We start from the raw sequence: 23,920 nt of genomic DNA, 5'->3' as shown, positions 1-23,920 counted from the left end.
TAGGTAAGAATCTGATGGATGGATGCTCCATTGCTAGGACTATGTGCTTGAGTCAAAGTGTGCATAGGACATCACTCATTCATAAACACACACACACACACACACACACACACACACACACACACACACACACACACACACACACACACACACACACACACACACACACACACACACACACACACACACACACACACACACACACACACACACACACACACACACACACACACTCACACACTCACAGCACAGTGGCTGGGAGTAGAACCAGAGGGACCATAAAGACATTGATGGCCAGCCCCGTGGCAGTCACCCCAAACAGGCCCGCCACCACAGAACCGCAGGGGCCTGAAAGAAACCTCCGCTGTTGATTCTGCAGATTAGGTGACGCACTATGGCCACACAAAGACTGCCTTTCTCCTTTCTCAAAGATTTATTTAAGTACCACGGACTTCGCACTAATGGTGGGAGTTAGTCTGTGTGTTTTTTGAGAGAGAACAGTAAGAGAGAGAGAGGGAGTGTGTGCGTGTGTGTGCATTCCTGTGTGTGAGCGAGAGAGAGAGAGGGAGATGTCATGTGTGTGTGTGTGTGTGAGAGAGAGAGAAACGGTGTGAGGGAGAAAGAGTGAGTGTATGGCATTAACCCAAAGTGGACAGAGGCTTTGCTAAATGATTGAGTCTAAAAGACTGATTATCTAGCAAAACACCTACGGGTCACAAGGCCGTAAGATTCCACACCTGTGAGTCATTCTGGTGTGGTCAAGACGACCGCATTCCATCAGGTAACATGACCTGACCAAGACCTTAAACACTGCTACTATATCTTGAACTGTCTTTATGATATGAACAGGACTCCTTTCTCTTTTCATTCTCGTGCTCTTGCTCCTCCTTGAGGAGGTGTTATTGCTTCAGGTCAGGGTGTTTGGGTCATCAGGTAAGATCTGATCGTTGAGGAGGTGGTACTGCTTCAGGTCAGGGTGTTAAGGTCATCAGAATAGACCTGATCGTTGAGGAGGTGTTACTGCTTCAGGTCAGGGTGTTTGGGTCATCAGAATAGACCTGATCGTTGAGGTGTTACTGCTTCAGGTCAGGGTGTTAGGGTCATCAGAATAGACCTGATCGTTGAGGAGGTGTTACTGCTTCAGGTCAGGGTGTTTGGGTCATCAGAATAGACCTGATCGTTGAGGAGGTGTTACTGCTTCAGGTCAGGGTGTTAGGGTCATCAGAATAGACCTGATCGTTGAGGAGGTGTTACTGCTTCAGGTCAGGGTGTTAGGGTCATCAGAATAGACCTGATCGTTGAGGAGGTGTTACTGCTTCAGGTCAGGGTGTTAGGGTCATCTCCTTGGTTGGGGCTCATGAATCCTAGGGCAGGGTTGGGCTCATGAATCCTAGGGCAGGGTTGGGCTCATGAATCCTAGGGCAGGGTTGGGGTCATTTCTTTTTCCAATTTGGAATTGGAATGACTTTCCAAAGTGACTGATTTAAAATGGACCTAACCCTGCCCTAAGGCATTGAGCTTCTCAATAGCTTTACAATAGCATCAGAATGTGACTTCAGAAGAGGCTTCCTGTAGATGCAAAGAAACAATGAGTGATCAAGTTATTTATTGCAGCCAGGTATCCAGGCCTGAACAGATAGAGTCACCCAGAACAATGATAAAGGTAAGGACACACATTCCTTTGAGGGATGATATCAGTTATATCTTTGCATAACAGCACGTTGGATGACCATGTTGCATATCCTGAGGAGAGTTTTCCAAACCAGCTCCAGACAGAGTCAGCTCATTGAGCCCAGGTACTGTCTGTCTGTACTGTGTGTTCCGGGTATTATGAGCAGAACAGACCAATTGACTGGGAATGAATGGGAATGTTAGCCAACATTTTTCTTTTTTGCAATGCCAGTTCTTGAGAACACCATTTCTGGGTTATGTGTGAGTGGGTGGTCAGCTTTGGGTCTCTCCTGGGTCCTTGTCTGGTTCCCCTTTAGCACACACACACACACACACACACACACACACACACACACACACACACACACACACACACACACACACACACACACACACACACACACACACACACACACACACACACACACACACACACACACACACACACACACACAGCCTCTGCTGATTTTAATAGCTGTGGGGGAACCATATCCGCGGAGCTACTTTACTTATCAAGGCTCCGGATTTGTGGATTTTTATCACTGTAATGTGAATATGTTCCCTGGTGGAAACCCTTTGGCAAACCACAAAACATTTGACTCTGATTCTAAAAAGAGACCAGGCCTGACTCGCATGTTTAAGTGATTTGAAAAATCAGCCACAAGACGTCAGAGTTTTAGGGTCTTAAAAGTAGAGATGGAGAGGAGGATAGCAATGGAGGGAAGGAGAGGGAAGGAGGGGAAGGAGAGGGAAGGAGAGGGCGGGGTACTGTTGAAAGATTTTCCCCACATCCCTCCTCTTCTTCACTCCCTTTGTCACTCGCTTCCACTTTTCACCTTTAGCATCCGAGGAAATGGACTATAATCAGCCTAAACACAGATAGCCCATCTGTCACTACAACCCTTTGAGGTCGCCACGCCAAGTTATAACATATAACAACTGTTACCATTGTCCGAGACAAGCAGAGAGAGGCTAGCTACAAGGAACAAGACAAGTGGACTCAAACAGAAGAATGACATGTCTATGCTACTACATCTTGTCCTGTTGACAAAACTCTTCACCTAGCCTAACATCCTGCCACGGCCTGTGTTCTCTGCAGTTCTAACCCCCCTCCCTGGCCCTCCCTCCTCTCCACACTTTTCACCTCTCTCTCTCAACCTGAGAGACAAGACAAACATCTCTAATGGCTTATGTCTACACTTGGTATGTGAAGTGCTCGACGAGAGAGAGAGAGAGAGAGAGAGAGAGAGAGAGAGAGAGAGAGAGAGAGAGAGAGAGAGAGAGAGAGAGAGAGAGAGAGAGGAGAGAGGAGAGAGAGAGAGAGAGAGAGAGAGAGAGAGAGAGAGAGAGAGAGAGGGAGAGAGAGAGGAGAGAGAGAGAGAGAGAGAGAGAGAGAGGGAGAGAGAGAGAGGAGAGAGAGAGAGAGAGGAGAGAGAGAGAGGAGAGAGAGAGAGAGAGAGAGAGAGAGAGAGAGAGAGAGAGAGAGAGAGAGAGAGAGAGAGACGAGCTGAAAGCGTTGGTGGTCTCATGGGAGAAGAGATAGAGAAAAGAGAGGTGGAGGTTAAAAGAGGAGGAGCAGGAGGAGGTGAAGACCTGACCCGTAGCTGGAGGCCACATTGCTTAACAACCACCCCAGGGGGAAGGTCAAAGGGATGGGCTGGGCCGAGAGGTGAGGGGCTGGGATCCCAGAGTGCCACGAGCTCCAGGCTTCACCCGGGCCTTTGGTCTGGAGTGGAGGGATGCCAAGCAGGGCCTTTGGTCTGGAGGAGATGGAGAGATAGGAAGGAACTTCCTGGGAACTGCATGGTGGTTAGGCCTGTGGAAGAGGTCTGCTTTTACAAATTAGACACACACTAACACACACACACATACACTGTGGGAGCGCAGACTGTGTACAAATTACAGAGGGTGGTAGTCATTGACCCCTGTCTGAGTAGAGTGGATCCATCTTGATAATGCTGATGACTCACTGTGGTACAGGAAGTGGTTTTAACCAATCAGGACTTTTGATTTGCTCCTAATGCCTGATCAGATAGCCTACAACATATCTGAAATGTGTAGTAAATATTTATACACACAACATAACCTCCTTCTCCTCCCCTTCCAACATACAGTATACACAACTTGATTACTTGGTAATGCCATAGAATGGCAGAGATATGGGATTACTGATAAAGCACGTTGGGCTCCCCTGAACTTCAGTGAAGAAGATGAGAAAGAAGGGATGAAGATGGATGGAAGAGAACGACTGAGGAGGAGGAGGACGTAGGACGGAGGAGGAGGATGGAAGAGGAGGACGGCGGGAGGAGGAGGACGGAGGAGGAGGACGGAGGAGGAGGATGGATAGTATTGATGGCTTAGATCCCAAAACAACATCTGGCCAAAGCTTAGGTCCAGGCACGGCATGCAGTGGACAGTGTGCATGACAGGACATCAAGGTATTGCACAACAGCTATAGTATAGCTTTACCATAACCCCCGATCAGCCCCAGTCACACAGACCACTGGAAATCCCATCAAATCCAGTCATAAATTGAACTTTCTTTATGATATGAACAGGACTCTTTTCTCTTTTCATTCTCGTGCTCTTGCGGCTTTCTCTCTTGATCTTTCTCTCTCACACACACACACACACACACACACACACACACACACACACACACACACACACACACACACACACACACACACACACACACACACACACACACACACACACACACACACACACACACACACACACACACACACACACACACACACACACACACAGGGACTCATGCATGCACACACCTGAGGGGTCCAATAACTGAAGCCCCATATCTGCTGCCTCCATTTCCTCCTCTTCTCGGTTTCTTTGTTCGTCTGTTCTTCCCTCTTTCATCAGAAATCCCTTTACTGTATTGGCAGGATGATGATTTGCTATTGGCAAAGAATTTCAGACACGCATCAGACAGAGATATCAAAACAATGGGATATCTTCCCACTCCTGTCCTCCCCTCTCATTCATCTTCTCGTCCTGTTTTTCTTTCATCCCTTCTTCCAGTGGTGCTGTAGGTACATGTATACTGTACGTAGAACAACAGAGATCCTATATGTTCTTGGATATTGCACTGGAACTTTACCCTAAATGATGACTTCTTCCTTTTCACATGGCCACATGGTTTCAATATCAGACATATCTCTACATTTCTCCCTGTTTCTCTCTCTCACTCTAACTCTCTCTCTTTCGCTATCTATCTATCTATCTATCTATCTATCTATCTATCTATCTATCCTTTGTGCGCTCTCTCTCTCTCTCTCTCTCTCTCTCTCTCTCTCTCTTCTCTCTATATATGGTATTTCTGTATTTCTCTCTCCCTTTCATTCTCTCTCTACTTTCATTTATCCCTTCTTCTCTCATCACCGTTTCAAAACAACATTAAACCAGGAGCCAAGTCAAGTTACCTCAACTTTGGCATCAGACTTTCATATTGACCAAGCTACTCTCTTCCTTTTTGTTCCTACGTCTTTTATTTTGTTCTCCCCCTTTCTCCCCCCTCCTTCCCCCTTCTCCTCCCTACTCCCCCCACATCCCCCTTTCTCCCCTCCTTTCTCCTTCCTCACCCCCCCCTCATCCCCCTTTCTCCTTCCTACTCCCTCCCATCCCTTCTCCTCCCCCTTTCTCCCCCCTCCTGTCGATGAAGAGGATTTTGGAGCTCAGTATACGGGATCAAACAGCAGGACAGAAGTGAAGTGAAGAGCAAAGTGTCTTTCTTTCATGTCTCCTCTAAGCTGTGTGTGTGTGGAGCCGTAGTCTCTTTCATGTCTCCCTAATAAGCCTATGGAGATTAAGACACAGAGACATCAGAACTGTAGGAAAGCCTGAGGGCTGTATGGGCTTTAGGACAGGGAGAGGAGAGGAGAGAGGAGGAGGGAGAATGAGAGGAGGAGAGAGAGAGAGGTGGAGAGAGAGTGAGTGAGAGAGAGCGAGATGGAGGGAGGGAGGGAGAGAGAAGAGAGACAGAGAGGAGGAGAGAGAGACATAGAGGAGGAGAGAGAGATATAGAGAGGTGGGGGGGGGGGGGGGGCTGACAGGGCAGTGATTGGTGTCCCTTCTCTTTGTTGAGGTATGATGCCCCTTCCCCCTTCCTCCCTCCTCTCTCCCCTCTCTCTCGCCCCCCATGTGTGAAAGCGCCTCGGTGGAATCTCGTCTCTGTACGGAGGGCAAGCTGGCACCTGACTGGTGGACAAAGCCAAAGGTCAGGTGTCGCCAGTTAAAGGTCAGAGGTTAAGAGAAGAGCCTCGATGTGGAAGTGGATGAATGAATGGGCAGTACCTTTATAACAATTCATCTTCTTTCCTATTAACTGTATGTTTAAACTGAGGCCCTGCCTCTTTTGCATTGGTATGTGATTCACTGTATCAATACTATGAAATAGTCATAAATAGCAACACATTATCTGAGGTATGCAAGAAATGGACTTGAATCCACATGGACAAGATCCTGCTCTTTCAAGGTTGTGCTCTTAAGATTTTATCTCTACTTTCTCCATCCTTTTTCTCTTTCTTTTCAAGTCAGGGAGCTGGAGGAGGACAAAGAGAAGAGGAGGATGTATAGATGTTTATCGTGAGTCTTTCTCTTTTTCACCTGCCTTCTCTTTTGTCCTCTGTGTTGTCAGAGGAAGATGGTTTATGGGTGGTATAGAGCAAAGGACTGTGGGTCTGTTTGATGGGTCGCTGCGCGGCTTTGACTTTTAACTCAACTTTCCTTTGTGAGGACTTCAATGAAGCATGATCACCAGCCTCAGCATTCAGACGGGCACTTTGGTGTCCAGACCGGCAGATGTAGGCTGAGATAGGCCTAGTTAACTCCTGTTCTATTTACAACATCAACAAATATCTCTTGACAGGAAATGGAAAGCATGTAGCTGGATGCAGTCTTTTTTTCTCACGTTTGCATTGCATTTCTGAAAGTGTTCACGGAGGAATGATGCACTAGAAGTGTTTGTAGTGACTGATAGAATTCAATACACGTGTAGTGCCTAAAAGAATGCATGCTACCAGACCAGTGTTTGTGAGTGTGTGTGTGTGTCTATGCTTGTGAATGTGTATGCGGGTGTGTTTGACCATGATCCTCAGTCTAATGATCTTCAACCTTGCATGTCCAATGTGGTCTCAGGGCAAGTTGTATTATGCTATAGGTAAATCTGTGACACTCCATTTAGTATGATATGTTAGGTTACATTATGAATGGAATAGCAGTCATACCAAATCGTACGATTTAGAGGACGTATAGTATCATACGTCTTACCCAGTCGTACAATAGCATACGAATTGGAAGTTGTAATTGATCCTACGTCTTGGAGGACGTATAGTATTGCACATCTTTATCTGAGACCAGATCGCTTGTTGCACAGTAACAACAAAGGAGAATTATGGGGTGAATTTATGTTCGCGGTTAAGAGAACTAACGACAAATGTTAGGAGAACTAAAATGACAAAGGTTTGGTGAATTTACCTAGCAGGTTAGGTGAATTGGGTTACGTGAATTGTGTTACGTGAATAATGTTACGTGAATTGGGTTAGGTGAATAGGGTTAGGTGAATAGCATTATGTGAATTGGGTTAGGTGAATTGGGTTAGGTGAATAGGGTTAGGTGAATTGGGTTAGGGAATTGGGTTAGGTGAATTCGGTTATGTGAATAGGGTTAGGTGAATAGGGTTAGGTGAATAGGGTTAGGTGAATAGGGTTAGGTGAATAGGGTTAGGTGAATAGGGTTAGGTGAATTGGGTTAGGTGAATAGGGTTAGGTGAATAGGGTTAGGTGAATAGGGTTAGGTGAATAGGGTTAGGTGAATTGGGTTAGGTGAATTGGGTTAGGTGAATAGGGTTAGGTGAATTGGGTTAGGTGAATAGGGTTAGGTGAATTTGGTTACGTGAATTGGGTTAGGTGAATAGGGTTAGGTGAATAGGGTTAGGTGAATTGGGTTAGGTGAATAGGGTTAGGTGAATAGGGTTAGGTGAATAGGGTTAGGTGAATAGGGTTAGGTGAATTGGGTTAGGTGAATTGGGTTAGGGAATTGGGTTAAGTGAATAGGGTTAGGTGAATAGGGTTAGGTGAATAGGGTTAGGTGAATAGGGTTAGGTGAATAGGGTTAGGTGAATAGGGTTAGGTGAATTGGGTTAGGGAATTGGGTTAGGTGAATTCGGTTATGTGAATAGGGTTAGGTGAATAGGGTTAGGTGAATAGGGTTAGGTGAATAGGGTTAGGTGAATAGGGTTAGGTGAATAGAGTTAGGTGAATAGGGTTAGGTGAATTGGGTTAGGTGAATAGGGTTAGGTGAATAGGGTTAGGTGAATAGGGTTAGGTGAATTGGGTTAGGTGAATAGGGTTAGGTGAATTGGGTTAGGTGAATTGGGTTAGGTGAATTGGGTTAGGTGAATTGGGTTAGGTGAATAGGGTTAGGTGAATAGGGTTAGGTGAATTGGGTTAGGTGAATAGGGTTAGGTGAATAAGGTTAGGTGAATAGGGTTAGGTGAATAGGGTTAGGTGAATTGGGTTGGTGTTAGAATGTAGCATCCTTTACTAGGCTTGATGACGTTGTAATCAGTTGTTGGTGATAGAATGTAGCATCCTTTATTAGGCTTGATGACTTTGTAATCAGTTGTTGGTGATAGAATGTAGTATCCTTTATTAGGCTTGATGACGTTGTAATCAGTTGTTGGTGATAGAATGTAGCATCCTTTATTAGGCTTGATGACTTTGTAATCAGTTGTTGGTGATAGAATGTAGCATCCTTTATTAGGCTTGATGACTTTGTAATCAGTTGTTGGTGATAGAATGTAGCATCCTTTACTAGGCTTGATGACTTTGTAATCAGTTGTTGGTGTTAGAATGTAGCATCCTTTACTAGGCTTGATGATGTTGTAATCAGTTGTTGGTGATAGAATGTAGCATCCTTTACTAGGCTTGATGACATTGTAATCAGTTGTTGGTGATAGAATGTAGCATCCTTTACTAGGCTTGATGACATTGTAATCAGTTGTTGGTGATAGAATGTAGCATCCTTTACTAGGCTTGATGACTTTGTAATCAGTTGTTGGTGTTAGAATGTAGCATCCTTTACTAGGCTTGATGACGTTGACGTTCACAATAATGACAAACACTCAAATGCAAACGCTTTATTCACCTCCCATCCTCTTTCCTCTTGTTCTTCTCCTCCCTCTTACGTTCTCTCTATCATGCAGTATCATGTCACCGTGCAGCATGGTACTGAGTGACAAACTGACCTGATTCCCCTCCCACGCTCCGACTTCTGTTCTTCTAATCCCTTCCCTTCATTACAAATGGAAATGGGTATGTTGGACCCATTCATATTTTATGTGGGAGGTCCATCCCCATGTTTAAATTTGACAATATAAGCTATTCAATGTACAGATGTAGGATCTTAATTTGATCACTCTTTTCTTGCTAAGAACTGTCCTGCAACACAGGAAATGCAGATGAGCTTCATGATTTACATACATTCACTGAAAACCCACACTAACATCATTGCACTTCTCATCTAACCTTTTTTTCTGGCCAGATAAAACCCTAACCACCGATCAAGCAACATCATGGACTAAACTTTAAAATCCTCTTGCTGCAGGATTATTTTGCTGCGACAATACTGGTCAAATGAAGTTCCTACATATAGTATGTACTCTTTATGATCTGCAGTAAACGTTCATTATAGTTGAAAAGTATATGGGTTTAACATGGACTTTCCTAATGGTGGTATTAGCTAGGAGTTAGCAGAACTCAGACTGCTTGCGTCCCAAATGGCCCTACTTGCACCGGTCTAAAGTAGTGCGCTATACAGGGAATAGGTTGCCATTTGGGACAGACACGGGCTCTTAATGGCGTTTGAAGATAATGAAAATGCACCATCGAGGATTAGAGCCAGAGAACAGAGTAAACTGGACAGTTAACGACTACAATAACTGTTAATAGACTTTGCTTACTGTCCCTCTCACACACGCTGAACCACTCAATCTGTAACACAGGCAGCAGCAGCAAATAGTTTAGAGAGGAAGCTGGAGATGTGAGAACCGGCTGGACTGGTATAACTGAGAATGTTAGGTCGTGTTATGTAATGTTAAGTAATTCAGTGTTACACACGCACGCGTACACACACACGCACGCGTACACACACGCACGCGTACACGCACGCACGCGTACACGCACGCACGCACGCACGCACGCACGCACACACACACACACACACACACACACACACACACACACACACACACACACACACACACACACACACACACACACACACACACACACACACACACACACACTCCAACCCCCAGCTGTTTGAGTGACCGGAGCCGACACGCAGAGTCAGTCAAAAAGCACTTAGCGACCTACAGACGGAGACTCCTATTCTCTACCTTCTCTCCCTGTTGACTCCCATTCACACTGACTAAACACGTCTCTCTTTGTCTGTCTAAAACAAACTCACTGACAGGGTATTTTCACACTCTTCACTGGGACAATTAAAGACAATGATTTTTGTGGTGATGGACTGATGGAGACCGTGATGAGGTGTAGAAGCTTGAAGGGGGTGGTGTGTGTGTGTGTGTGTGTGTGTGTGTGTGTGTGTGTGTGTGTGTGTGTGTGTGTGTGTGTGTGAGAGAGGGGGGTATAGGGTTGTGTGTGTGTGTGTGTGACAGTGTGACTATAGATGACAGCAGGAAGGCTTCTTATAGTGTGGGGGGGGGCAGTCAGGAGGTTAAAGGGGAGCTTTAAAAGCTTTAAGGACGCTGCATAATAGTAATCAGGGAGGGAGAGTGGGGTAGAGGTGGGTAAGGGTAATGGGGGTTGGGCTGGGGAGGAGTGAGGGGGGGTTAATTTGATAGCGATCAAGCAGCAATTCCCCTGAGGGTTCTTCTGTGACTCTTTGAACAACCCCTCCTCCTCTCATCCACCTCCTCCACCCTCCTCCACCCTCCTCTCCTCTTCTCTCACTCCCCACTACCCATCTTTCTCCAGGCCCAAACCCTGCTGCTTCCTATTGTGTCTTGGAGTAAGCTTAAACACAAGTCTAAGATCACCAGGCGCAATGCCAAGCGCCAGCTGGAGTTGTGTAAAGCTCGCTGCCATTGGAGTGAGAACACCATCTGGCAGTCCGACGGAAGAATCTGGGTTTGGCGGATGCCAGGAGAACACTACCTGCACCAATGCATAGTTCCTACTGTAAAGTTTGGTGGAGAAGAAATAATGGTCTGGGGCTGTTTTTCATGGTTCGGGCTAGACCACTTAGTTCCAGTGAAGGGAAATCTTAACGCTACAGCATACAATGACATTCTAGACAATTCTGTGCTTCCAACTTTGTGGCAACCGTTTGCGGAAGGCCCTTTCCTGTTTCAGCATGACAATGCCCACGTGCACAAAGCGAGGTCCATACAGAAATAGTTTGTTGAGATCGGTGTGGAAGAACTTGACTGTCCTGCACAGAGCCCTGACCTCAACCCCATTGAACACCTTTGGGATGAACTGGAACGCTGACTGCAAGCCAGGCCTAATCACCCAACATCAGTGCCCAACCTCACTAATGCTCTTGTGGCTGAATGGAAGCAAGTCCCCAAAGCAATGTTCCAGCATCTAGTGGAAGCCTTCCCAGAAGAGTGGAGACTGTTATAGCAACAAAGGGGCGACCAACTCCATATTAATGCCCATGATTTTGGAATGAGATGTTTAACGGGCAGATGTCCACATACTTTTGGTCTGTACATTACGATTTCCAATTCGTACAATATGTTATGAATTTGCAAGTGCTTAAGATCCCGGAATGCATCTTTAAGGCTAGGGTTAGGGTCAGGGTTAAGGGTTAAAGGTTTGGTTAAGGTCAAGTTTAGGTTTTGATTAGTGGTTTTGAAGGTCAGCAGTGTCCTTATAGAGTCTCCCTGCCTTTGGCCCAGAGACGAAGCGAGACATTTCATAGGCTTCTTTTTTCTGGTTCATATACAGTCAATGAGCTAAGTAGACCAGACCCAGTTGCTATGACAACTGGTGCCTATGGGAGAACCATCCCTTAAGTAGAATGGAACTGTGACCGTTTCTTCCAATGGTAAACATCCTTTATGGGATATAGTCAATTTATTCACCATGGCCCTCCAGGCAGGAAGAAGGAGAAGAAGAGACGCCAACACAGGAAATTAGTAAACAAAAGAGGATGAGTTGATTTGTTATGGTGGGTTAGGATGAGGCATATTACCAAAGATAGATATATGAAGATGTCTCACGGAGGCTGTTTAACATAGAAAGAAATGGTCACAGTTCCGGTCTGCTTAAGGGATGGCTCTCCCATAGGCACCAATGCATTACCAGCTGGGTCTGGTCTGCTTAGTTCATTGAATGTACATGAATCAGAAAAAAGGAGCAAGTGAGATATCTCGCTTCCTCTTCCATCTCTGATAATACTGCAGCATCCATTCACTTTCTGTTACATACTGCGTTATTCCAGTGGTGTGTCTGGTGGTGGGAACATTGAGAGAGTGAGTGGGAATCACCCGGCAGTGGGAGGTAGATGTGTTTATCTGGTAAGATGATCAGACATAAAGAACCACAGTATGATACACGGGGAGAAGACCTGTTTACTTTTAATTATGGTAGAGAGAGGGGAGGAGAGGAGAGAGGGTAGGGAGGGAGGAGAGGAGAGAAGAGGAGAGGGGAGGAGATGAGAAGAGGAGAGGGGAGGAGATGAGGAGAGAAGGGGAGAGGGGAGAGCACAGAGAAGAGAGGGGAGAGAAGAGAGCAGAAGAGAGGAAAGGAGATGAGAGGAGAGGAGAATCTGAGAGAGGAGAGAGAGGGGAGAAGACACTATGAAAACCTGTTGCTCTCATGTCCTGATATTGGGGGCATGGGTGGATGTCTCTCTCTCTCCTTCCCTCACTCCCTCTCTCAACCCAAGTTGACATCCCTAACACTCAACCCTGACCTTTACCCTGACCCTAAGGGCTGAGTCACTGAGGTAGTGGACACCAGCTTCTTCTGATTGGTTAAGACAGAGCAGTGTGCTGTAAATTATATTGTTTGCTCAATTCATGATGTTGTGGTGATGTGGTCATGTGGTCGTGTGGTCTTGATGTGTTGGTCTTGTGGTATTATGGCTTCTTTGGTCATGGTCTTGTCCCGTGGTCTTGCAGATTGAAAAGCTAAGTGTTTTCTTTGTAATATAAATGGAAGCTGTGATTCCAGAACACGTTTTCAGAACATTCCAATTTCCTGGATGTGAATCAACACCTAAAGCACTTTGTAATGACGCCGTTATGACTTGTTTGGAATCCATTATATATTATCATACATTTTTATCTATTTCTGTCTCGTTTATTAATGCTTAGATGTAATGATATCACCATTTCTATCGTCATCTGATCCTGGGCTCGATAAAATGTCCTTCTATTAGTTGGACATAGGCCATATTTGGACAGTGCAAGGTTATGGAGGCTGTCGATACACAAAGACAAAACATACAACCAATGATGCATATAAACCCTGAAGAACTGATGCTATGTATTGATCAATGAGAGGCTGGCCATATTGGCACGCCCCAGTAGGAGCAGAGGAAGGAATGGAATTCTACTGTATTTCAATTTAATGTTTCAAGGACAAAATGAAATGTATTTCAGTATTATTTTGTTGTAGTGGGGACAGCAACATTAGAACTTTAAAAAAAGTATATTTTAAGGAAAAATGTTTTATACCGTGCCTTGCAAAAGTATTCATCCCCTTTTTCCTATTTTGTTGCATTATAACCTGTCATTTGAATGGATTTTTCTTTGTATTTCATGTAATGGACATACACAACATAGCCCAAATTGGTGAAGTGAAATGGAAAAAAATACTTGTTTAAAAGAAAAAAAAATGAAAAAAAATGAAAAGTGGTGCGTGCATATGTCTTCACCCTCTTTGCTATGAAGCCCCTAAATAAGATCTGGTGCAACCAATTACCTTCAGAAGTCACATAATTAGTTCAATAAAGTCCACCTGTGTGCAATCTAAGTGTCACATGATCTCAGTATATATACACCTGTTCTGAAAGGCCCCTGAGTCTGCAACACCACTAAGCAAGCGGAACCATGAAGACCAAGGAGCTTTCCAAACAGGTCAGGGTAAAAGTTGTGGAGAAGTACAGATCAGGGTTGGGTTATAAAAAAATATCTGAAACTTTGAACATCCCACGAAGCACCATTAAATCCATTATTAAAAAATGGAAAGAATATGGGACCACAACTGCCAAGAGAGGGCCATCCACCAAAACTCACGGGCCAGGAGGGCATTAATCAGAGGCAACAAAGAAACCAAAGATAACCCTGAAGGAGCTGCAAAGCTCCACAGCGGAGATTGGAGTATCTGTCCATAGGACCACTTTAAACCGTACACTCCACAGAGTTGGGCTTTATGGAAGAGTGGCTAGAAAAACCCATTGCTTAAAGAAATAAATAAGCAAACACGTTTGGTGTTCGCCAAAAGGCATGTGGGAGACTCCCCAAACATATGGAAGAAGGTACTCTGGTCAGATGAGACTAAAATGTAGCTTTTTGGCCATCAAGGAAAATGCTATGTCTGGCGCAAACCCAACACCTCTCATCACTCAGAGAACACCATCCCCACAGTGAAGCATGGTGGTGGCAGCATCATGCTGTGGGGATGTTTTTCATCGTCAGGGACTGGGAAACTGGTCAGAATTGAAGGAATGATGGATACAGGGAAATTCTTGAGGGAAACCTGTTTCAGTCTTCCAGAGATTTGAGAATGGGACAGAGGTTCACCTTCCAGCAGGACACTGAACCTAAGCATACTGCTAAAGCAATACCCGAGTGGTTTAAGGGGAAACATTTAAATGTCTTGGAATGGCCTAGTCAAAGCCCAGACCTCAATCGAATTGAGAATCTGTGGTATGACTTAAAGATTGCTGTACACCAGCGGAACCCATCCAACTTGAAGGAGCTGGAGCAGTTTTGCCTTGAAGAATGGGCAGAAATCCCAGTGGCTAGATGTGCCAAGCTTATAGAGACATACCCCAAGAGACTTGCAGCTGTAATTGCTGCAAAAGGTGGCTCTACAAAGTATTGACTTTGGGCGGGTGAATAGTTACGCACGCTCAAGTTTTCAGTTTTTTTGTCTTATTTCTTGTTTGTTTCACAATAAAAAATATTTTGTATCTTCAAAGTAGTAGGCATGTTGTGTAAATCAAATGATACAACCCCCCAAAAATACTAAGGTCTTGGGTTCAATTCTTGTAGGGATCACCTACACATACTTAAAAAGCACTGTATAAATAAAGGAAACGGCAACATAAAGTGGCTTAATAGGGCATTAGGCACCACGAGCCAGAACAGATTCATGCAACTTGGCATAGATTCTACCAGAGTCTAGAACTCTATTGGAGGAATGTGATACCATTCTTCCACAAGAAATTCCATGATTTGGTGTTTTGTTGATGTGGGTGGAAAACGCTGCCTCAGTCATCGCTCCAGAATCCCCCATAAGTGTTTAATTGGATGCATTTTCATGCTCATCAAACCATTCAGTGACCACTCGTGCCATAGGCATGGTAGCCAAAATAATGCACAAAATAATGGCCTGCCCAGCATTTTTAAACCTGACCCCGAGCATGATGGGATGTTAATTGCTTAATTAACTCAGAAACCACACCTGTGTGGAAGCACCTGCTTTCAATATACTTTGTATCCCTCATTTACTCAAGTGTTTCCATTATTTAGGCAGTTACGTGTAGATGTTGTGTTACACCTTCATCTCAGGTCATCACTGAAATAGAGCTGGGATTCAGGCTACAGTGTTCAGGATTACATGGGACAATCAAATCAAATCGGTAGCGTACACAGACTTGTTACAGCAGTTGACTAAGCAATCTAGCTTAGTCACTGATGAAACCCTGCAGTAAAGCCAGAACAGTAGCTACTCGGCTTATAATATGAGGTTGACTTTTTCTCCTAACCGTTGATCTAGGGTCAGATCTGTCCTCAGCCACTAATGGTTGCAGTTAGGATTGGGGCTAAGGGTAATCTGATCCTAGATCAGTTGTCTGGCGACAGAGACTTATAGCAGGTCATACATGGCCTGTAGAACACTGACCCTTTCAGATTTCAGCTAGAGACCCAGCGGAGAGTTAATCTGGCTTTAGCTGGGGTTTCCCCGCTCTCCCTCTTTTTTTCTCCATCCTTCTCTCCTCTTTTTCATTCCACCCCCTTCCTCTCACCTTTCAAACCCTCTTACACACAATCTTAAACCCCATCTGTCTCTCTTTCTTTCCTTCCTTCGTTCCTTCCTTTTTCTTTCTTTCTTTCTTTCTTTCTCTCTCTACTTTCCCTCCCTCGCTCACAATCTTAATTCCACATCTGGGTCTCACATCACTTTTTACTCTCCCTCCCTTTGCCCCTCTTTCCCTCGCTCTCTGTCTCTCTTCCCTCTCTCTCACTCGCTCTCTGTCTCTCTTCCCTCACTCTCTGTCTCCCTTCCCTCTCTCTCCCTCGCTCTCTTCTCTCTTCCCTCTCTCTCCCTCGCTCTCTTCCCTCTCTCTCCCTCGCTCTCTTCTCTCTTCCCTCTCTCTCCCTCGCTCTCTTCTCTCTTCCCTATCTCTCCCTCGCTCTCTGTCTCTCTTCCCTCTCTCTCCCTCGCTCTCTGTCTCTCTTCCCTCTCTCTCCCTCGCTCTCTGTCTCTCTTCCCTCTCTCTCCCTCGCTCTCTGTCTCTCTTCCCTCTCTCTCCCTCGCTCTCTGTCTCTCTTCCCTCTCTCTCCCTCGCTCTCTGTCTCTCTTCCCTCTCTCTCCCTCGCTCGCTGTCTCTCTTCCCTCTCTCTCCCTCGCTCGCTGTCTCTCTTCCCTCTCTCTCCCTCGCTCGCTGTCTCTCTTCCCTCTCTCTCCCTCTCTCTCCCTCGCTCTCTGTCTCTCTTCCCTCTCTCTCCCTCGCTCGCTGTCTCTCTTCCCTCTCTCTCCCTCGCTCTCTGTCTCTCTTCCCTCTCTCTCCCTCGGTCTCTGTCTCAACAGATCCACAGATGACGCTATCTCTATTACACTCCACATTGCCCTTTCTCACTTGGACAAAAGAAACACCTATGTGAGAATGCTGTTCATTGACTACAGCTCAGCGTTCAACACCATAGTGCCCACAAAGCTCATCATTAAGCTAAGGATCCTGGGACTAAACACCTCCCTCTGCAACTGGATCCTGGACTTCCTGACGGGCCGACCACAGGTGGTAAGGGTAGGCAACAACACATCTGCCATGCTGACCCTCAACACTGGGGCCCCTCAGGGGTGCGTGCTTAGTCCCCTCCTGTACTCCCTGTTCACCCACGACTGCATGGCCAAACACAACTCCAACACCATCATTAAGTTTGCTGACGACACAACAGTGGTAGGCCTGATCACCGACAACGATGAGACAGCCTATAGGGAGGAGGTCAGAGACCTGGCTGTGTGGTACCAGGACAACAACCTCTCCCTCAATGTCAGAAAGACAAAGGAGCTGATGGTGGACTATAGGATACAGAGAGCCAAGCACGCCCCCATCCAAATCGACGGGTCTGTAGTGGATCAGGTCGAGAGCTTAAAGTTCCTCGGTGTCCACATCACTGAGGACTTAACATGGTCCACACACACCAACACAGTGGTGAAGAGGGAACAACCACGCCTCTTCCCCCTCAGGGGGCTGAAAAGATTTGCCATGATCCTCAAATCCTCAAAAAGTCCTACAGCTGCACCATTGAGAGCACCTTGACTGGCTGCATCACGGCTTTCTATGACAACCTCTTGGCATCCGACCGCAAGGCGCTACAGAGGGTACATCACTGGGGCGGAGCTCCCTGTCATCCAGGACCTCTATACCAGGCGGTGTCAGAGAAAGGCCTTAAAAACTGTCAAAGACTCTAGCCACCAAAGTCATAGACTGTTCCCTCTCCTACCGTATGGAAAGCAGAACTGATGCACCAAGTCTGGAACCAACAGGACCCTGAACAGCTTCTACCCCAAGCCATAAGACTGCTAAATAGTTACTGTAGTTAAATATACCTTATTTAAATTGAACCTTTATTTAACTAGGTAAGTCAGTTAAGAACAAATTCTTATTTACAATGACGGCCTACCCCGGCCAAACCCTAACCCATATCTTTCTCAATTACCTCGTAGCCCTGCACATGGACTCGGTACTGGTAACCTGTTAGCCAAAGTTATCGTTACTCAATGTGTCATGTTACTATATTTCTAATATTCCTCTTTTGTTCTCTCTGCGTTGTTGGGACATGGCATTTCATTGTTAGTCTACACCTGTTGTTTACAAAGCATGTGACAAATACAATTGGATTTTATTTGAATGGAAGGAAAGAGAGAGGGACATTTTAAGGTTAGATTTGATCTCTCTCTCTTCCTGTTCCTCTCCTACTCCATTGCTCTCTCTCTCTCTACCTCTCTCATTTTCTATCCCTCTCTCTCCCTCTTTCTGTTCCTCTTTCTCTCATGGTAAAAGCTGGACAACCATAGCATGTGTACAGTATGTTCAAATCTCTCCCTCAGACTCTAACCGGTATGGTAGATTTGTAAAATAATGTAGAATGAGAGCATAAGGGCGAGAGCAGAGAGCATTCTCTTACACACCAGACACACACACACACACACACACACACACACACACACACACACACACACACACACACACACACACACACACACACACACACACACACACACACACACACACACACACACACACACACACACACACACACACACACACACACACACACACACACACACACACACACACACCAGACACAGTGTCCCCTTTGTCCTGCAGTACTGTATAACTCACTCAATTAGGAAGTGTATGTATTGCAGCGATCAGTGAGTGGGCACTCCAGTCCAAAAGCCTGGTGTGTGTGTGTGTGTGTGTGTGTGTGTGCGTGTGTGCGCGTGTGTGTGTACGTCTGTGTCTGTGTCTGTGTCTGCGTGTGCGTCTGCGTGTGCGTGTGCGTGTGCGGGTCCAAAAGCCCAGTCAGTCTGTTTCGAATATTGGCAAACGTCTTTAGTAAGCGTTTACATCAACTGATCCAAGAGAAATACCCTGGCAACATTTGGTTATGTAACCCAACCTCAAACTAATATGAAGTCTGTCTGTGTTTGTGTCGCCTCCTTTTAAAACCACACCACAACCCGACAAACATTAGTTTTGTTCTTTGTTTGTTATGAATATAGTCCGCTGTGACACTCATTAAATCGTAGCATTTTTATGCTATGTCATGATTATCTTTTGACATTAGGAAATGTGAAGGGGAGTTTGACTGGGAGTGAGTACCGTGTAACCGCCACCATAGACTGTAACGTCATAATAACACAGAGACAGAGCGAGAGAAAGGCTTCTGGCTCCGAGGGTTGCATTTTGGGCTGTAGTTTGGGTTTGGAAAAGGATTATGGGTGAGCAGTTTATGGTTTGGCAGAGAGGGTGAATATCATTTTGAGAAACCCCAAAGGCACACAATCCCTCCTCTATTTCACTGGTTTATTCACTAAATAAAAGTCTTGCTAAACCAATGGAGCCGGTACTGTCCGTCCATGGCGTCTTATAACACTGGTGGATTGTGGGAACTAAAGAGACGCCATATTACCAACTCAACTAAGGTATCACTGATTAAGATGTAAAAACTGCACGTTTTACACAAATACTGTTTTATCAAAGTTATTTCCTTTCTGTGAGAACTTTGAAGTGATTTATATGTTGAAAATAAGTCAGCTTCTGGGCTTCTTTGAAAAGTTACAGAATAATAATAGTGGAATAGAATATCATTTTCAAGCACATTGACTTTTTACTATTTTCTTAACACACTATTTTATCCCTTACTGAGAGAGTACAATGATAACATTATCTTATTCATTTATTAAGTGTTCTTAGTAAAACCGTTACCTGGGCCTGTATTGACAAAGTGTCTCAGAAAAGATTGCTGATCTAGAATCAGGGTAGCCTGTTAGATCATAATGAATAAGATTACAATGGACAGGTGGAACCTGATCCTAGATCAGCACTCTTCCTCTGAGACGCTTTAGAATACAGGCTCTATAACCTGAGAGTTGCTTTGGCATTAGCAGTGTGTTGGTCTTGATATCTACCTCCTTCCTCTCTGTATTGAAGGTGTGTATGACTGAGAGCAGAGATATTCTCAGTTACTAGTTCACAGGGGTTTCATGTTCAAAGTGTCTGAGTATGGACTAAGTTCTCTCACTTTCTTTCTCTCTCTCTCTTTCTCTCTCTCTCTGTCTCTCTCGCTCTCTCTCTCTCTCTCTCTCTCTCTGTCTCGCTCTCTCTTTCTCTCTCTCTCTCTCTCTCTCTCTCAATAAAGTTCATGTTAATATCTGCCTAAAGGGGTTATTTTTCTCTCAAGTAGTCAATATTTTCTGACTGACAGGCGAAAACTAAAGACATTATAACATATTGACATTATAAATAGTTTATTAGTAACTTGTAACTGATGTAGCAGTTGTTTTAAACCTTCCTTTATGTGAATAACATACCAGAAACGAATTAAGAAGTCGGTCAGTAATAGAAAACCAGGGCTACAAAAATAAGAGGATATACATCATGTAGGTGACTTCCTTCCGTTCCAGAAGGAGAGTACATCTTGGAATCTTGGAATACAAAACATAATCCCAGTCACTGTCCTCGGAATCCGATGGAAAAATCCAGAAGCATCCGAAATGACTGGGAGGATTCCAAACCGCTTGTAATCCAAAATCATGGGAGTAGTCTTGTAGTCAGAAGTCCTTTATATAAAGACTGTAACTCCCATAGTCCTCCAGTATCCAATCATATACCTCTCTTCTTCTCCCAGTTGGCGTAGTCACGTTATTTAACACCTGTCAATCATCAAATCGAAGCCACACCCAGTCCTAATACCGAAGTCCTTATTTGCATCTTCCAGAAACATCATCCCCGATTCTGGCGATATTTTGACGTGATCAAAATGATTGATTTTTGAAGGTTCGTCTTGTGGGAAGATATAGAATATAACATATATAGAATATGTTCTCTGTCCTCTGCCCACTTCTCTTGTTGCCATGACGCACAACATGGCTGAAGTTCTCAGTCTGAGAAACATGAACGTTTCTGTTGAAAAGATGTTCTCTTCCCTCTTCCTCTTTCACTCTTCTCTCTTCCATCCATCTTTCTTCACCTTACGCCTGAGGGGAGAAGAGAAATAGGTACCAAACTTTAGCTTAGCCAATCAGACAATAGAAGTCATCCCCCCCAATGTCAAATGTTCACCACTTAAAACAATGAATCTTTAGCACCCCCATCTTTCACCACCAAATACAACCTCCATACCCAATGTAATCAGCCAAGGCACCAGTCACCAATTAAAACCACTTCCTAATTTCACCCCCTCTTCCTGTTCGATTGATACTGGTCTCTGATTGGCGATTGCCATGATTGGCATTTAAACCCAGATCATTGATTAGCTGTAGTGCTAATGCCTACCGTAATGACACTAATAAACACTCATGTTTTTCCACATGCCCGAGAAAGGTATGAGAAATTCTTTGAGGTTTTTGAGCTTTTTACGTTTCCTCCCTTTACCCTTGGTCCTACTGGGTCCTGTGAATGAAGGGGGAGGAGGGGGAAGAGGGGGATCTATAAAGAAAAAAGTGGAATGAAAAAAGGAGTGGAATACCCTGAGGGAGAAGCATTTAAATTCCTCAACTGTTATCAGTTTATATCAGTGTAGAGAGACACTCACAGACAGGAGCTGACGCACACAGTGTATGTAGTAGAGTAGAGTAAGATATTTACCATTGTCTGTATCGTAGAGTTCCTTGATGTGTCGTTTGGAGGTGCATATACACTCAAGGTGCTCCTCCAGCCGCACCAGCACCTCCTTTAGTTTAGGACGCCTCCTCACATACTCCACCTTGGCCACCTGGAGACGGAGGGAGGGAGGGAGGGATCAGAATGAGTTCTGGAGAATCTCCTCTTTTCGGGGTGATGGAAGGATACAAAAACATGACCCCCCCCCTCGTACACTAACACACACACACACACACACACACACACACACACACACACACACACACACACACACACACACACACACACACACACACACACACACACACACACACACACACACACACACACACACACACACACACACACACACACACACACACGTAAGCAAGCACACACACAGTAGTGTTCTCTCAAAAAGTGAGCCAAGCCTGCTTGAGCTTCAGGACTGATTGTACAAGCCTCTCTTCTCTTTCAAGTCTGAAAATACACAAACACAAAACACACACACACACACACACACAGACACACACGCATGCATGCACACACGCACACACACACACACGTGCACACACACACGCACACACACAGACACACACACGCACACACACAGACACACACGCGCGCACACGCACACACACACACACACACACACACACCCACACATGCACACCCACACACAGAAAGGTGCTGCCTTGTTCCAACATGAACCAGAAGAGCACAGCAGAGACAGTAACACTGTTATTGATACAGGGGTTCAGGTGAGGTAAGGCATCTCAATAGTGTGGACTGGAGACGCTCCTCTCCATGTTCTAACTGAGGCCTTTTCTCCTTGTCTATTTTCCTTCATCTGATTCTGCACTGATAGGAAACAACTGGACAGATGCCATGCTTCTTACTTCCCCTGTGCTTACAGGGCAGTGTACAGATGTAGGCTCTGAATTTGACCACTCTTTTGTTGCTGAGAATTTAAAAAGGCTTCTAAAGTTTGTAATTTCCACTTTAAAATGTCAGGCTTGATTTTTCCTTACGAAAAATGTATCACCCCCATAAAATGTCCATTAACTACAATCCACAAAATAATTCACATTTCCTGTTGCTGACTGATTATTATCCTGCTGTAGCAAACGGGCTCAAATTAAGATCCTACATCTGTATGTGAAGGGGAGGAGACATGGAGAAGAACCCATTGTGATGTAGCCTGAGGGAGTTTCTAAGTTTCCTACCTGTCAAATGAAATCCAGGGAATACGGGACAGGGGTCAACTCAAAGGTGTGTGACACGAGGTGTGGTAGGGTTCTCAGTAAACCACCAGGTCATATTCATAGGATTATGTCCTTCTAGCTGTTATTTCCCCAGAAAGTCATCATAAAGTCAGACATAACAATGGAACCTTTGTCTCTCTCCCACCAGTGGAAACTGGAATGGAGGGAATCAGACAGTGGACACAGAGAAACCATGGGAGATTCATACACAGAGCCAAGACCAGTATGAGCCATTGAAAAACAACTGTCCGCTGTTCTGGTACTGGTGAATGGTTTCTGGAAGAGCAGAGACGGGCAAGCTAGCATGCTCACACACACATTCACACACCCTCGAAGGCTTCTCCTGGACGTCACACAGCGTGTGCCTGTGCATGTGTGTGTGTATGTGTGCATACGTGTGTACGTGCGTGTGTTTCCTCTCCATAGTTCTGTCTCTGTAGTTGAATCTCAGGATATACGGGAGACTTATCTTTTGATTTCCTCTCTGTCAAAGACAAAGACAAAGAATGAAAGAATGAAAGAATGAAGAAAAGGAAAAAGAATGAAAGAGAGAGAGACCCTTTCATCTAATATTGAGTATCAAAAGGGGATCAAATCTGCACCCGCCCTTCTCTCCTCATCTGTCCATTCCTCTCATCCCTCTGCTCTCTCTATCCCTCCCCATCTCTCCTCACCACCCCGCTTACTTCATGCTACTTGTAATATTTGTGTTGTGGAGAAATAACAAGGCAGGAGACGGGAGTACAGTTAGTTTTCCTTTAGTCAAAACCTCTCGTGCTCTACAGTTTTCCCGGGCACACTAGTGCGCATGTGCATTTCCTATTAGGTGTAGTAACGTACACTGTCGTAATACATCACTGCTTAGTAACAGCATAGTAACTAATATAAACAGATGTAGATCCCAGATACTACACTACTCTCGTGCCTCATCTGTCCATTCCTCTCATCCCTCTGCTCTCTCTATCCGACCATCCCTCACCCCTTCAAAAACACTGCTTCTCTCTTTCTGTACATTGAAGCACAGTTAGATTTCCTCCAATAGTTACGGCTCTTATTTGCAGGGATGTCTCTATGACCTTTGACCCTATATTTCTGCATATGATCTCTATCTGAGGTCTACAACAGATAGCGCTGCCTCAGCCAGCTCAGTTCAGATCAGA

The 23,920-nt window shown here is 45.1% G+C and overlaps 1 protein-coding gene across 1 annotated transcript in view; it reads right to left on the bottom strand.

The window, feature by feature from the left end:
* Positions 1-20,145: 20,145 nt before the first annotated feature.
* LOC129835632 (platelet-derived growth factor subunit A-like) overlaps positions 20,146-23,920 on the bottom strand; it is an 8,641-nt gene continuing 4,866 nt past the window's right edge. The window contains exons 5-6 of the mRNA XM_055901353.1: positions 21,502-21,628; positions 20,146-20,891 (exon numbers count right to left, since the gene is read on the bottom strand). Coding sequence (XP_055757328.1) covers positions 20,881-20,891; positions 21,502-21,628 — 138 coding nt within the window. The 3' untranslated portion in view covers positions 20,146-20,880. The remainder of the gene's footprint in view (positions 20,892-21,501; positions 21,629-23,920) is intronic.

This window comes from Salvelinus fontinalis, chromosome 3 (assembly GCF_029448725.1).
Source record: "Salvelinus fontinalis isolate EN_2023a chromosome 3, ASM2944872v1, whole genome shotgun sequence".
NCBI lineage: Eukaryota > Metazoa > Chordata > Actinopteri > Salmoniformes > Salmonidae > Salvelinus > Salvelinus fontinalis.
The sequence above is the reverse complement of the archived record's forward strand: the minus strand, read 5'-3'. Positions and strand labels throughout refer to the sequence as shown.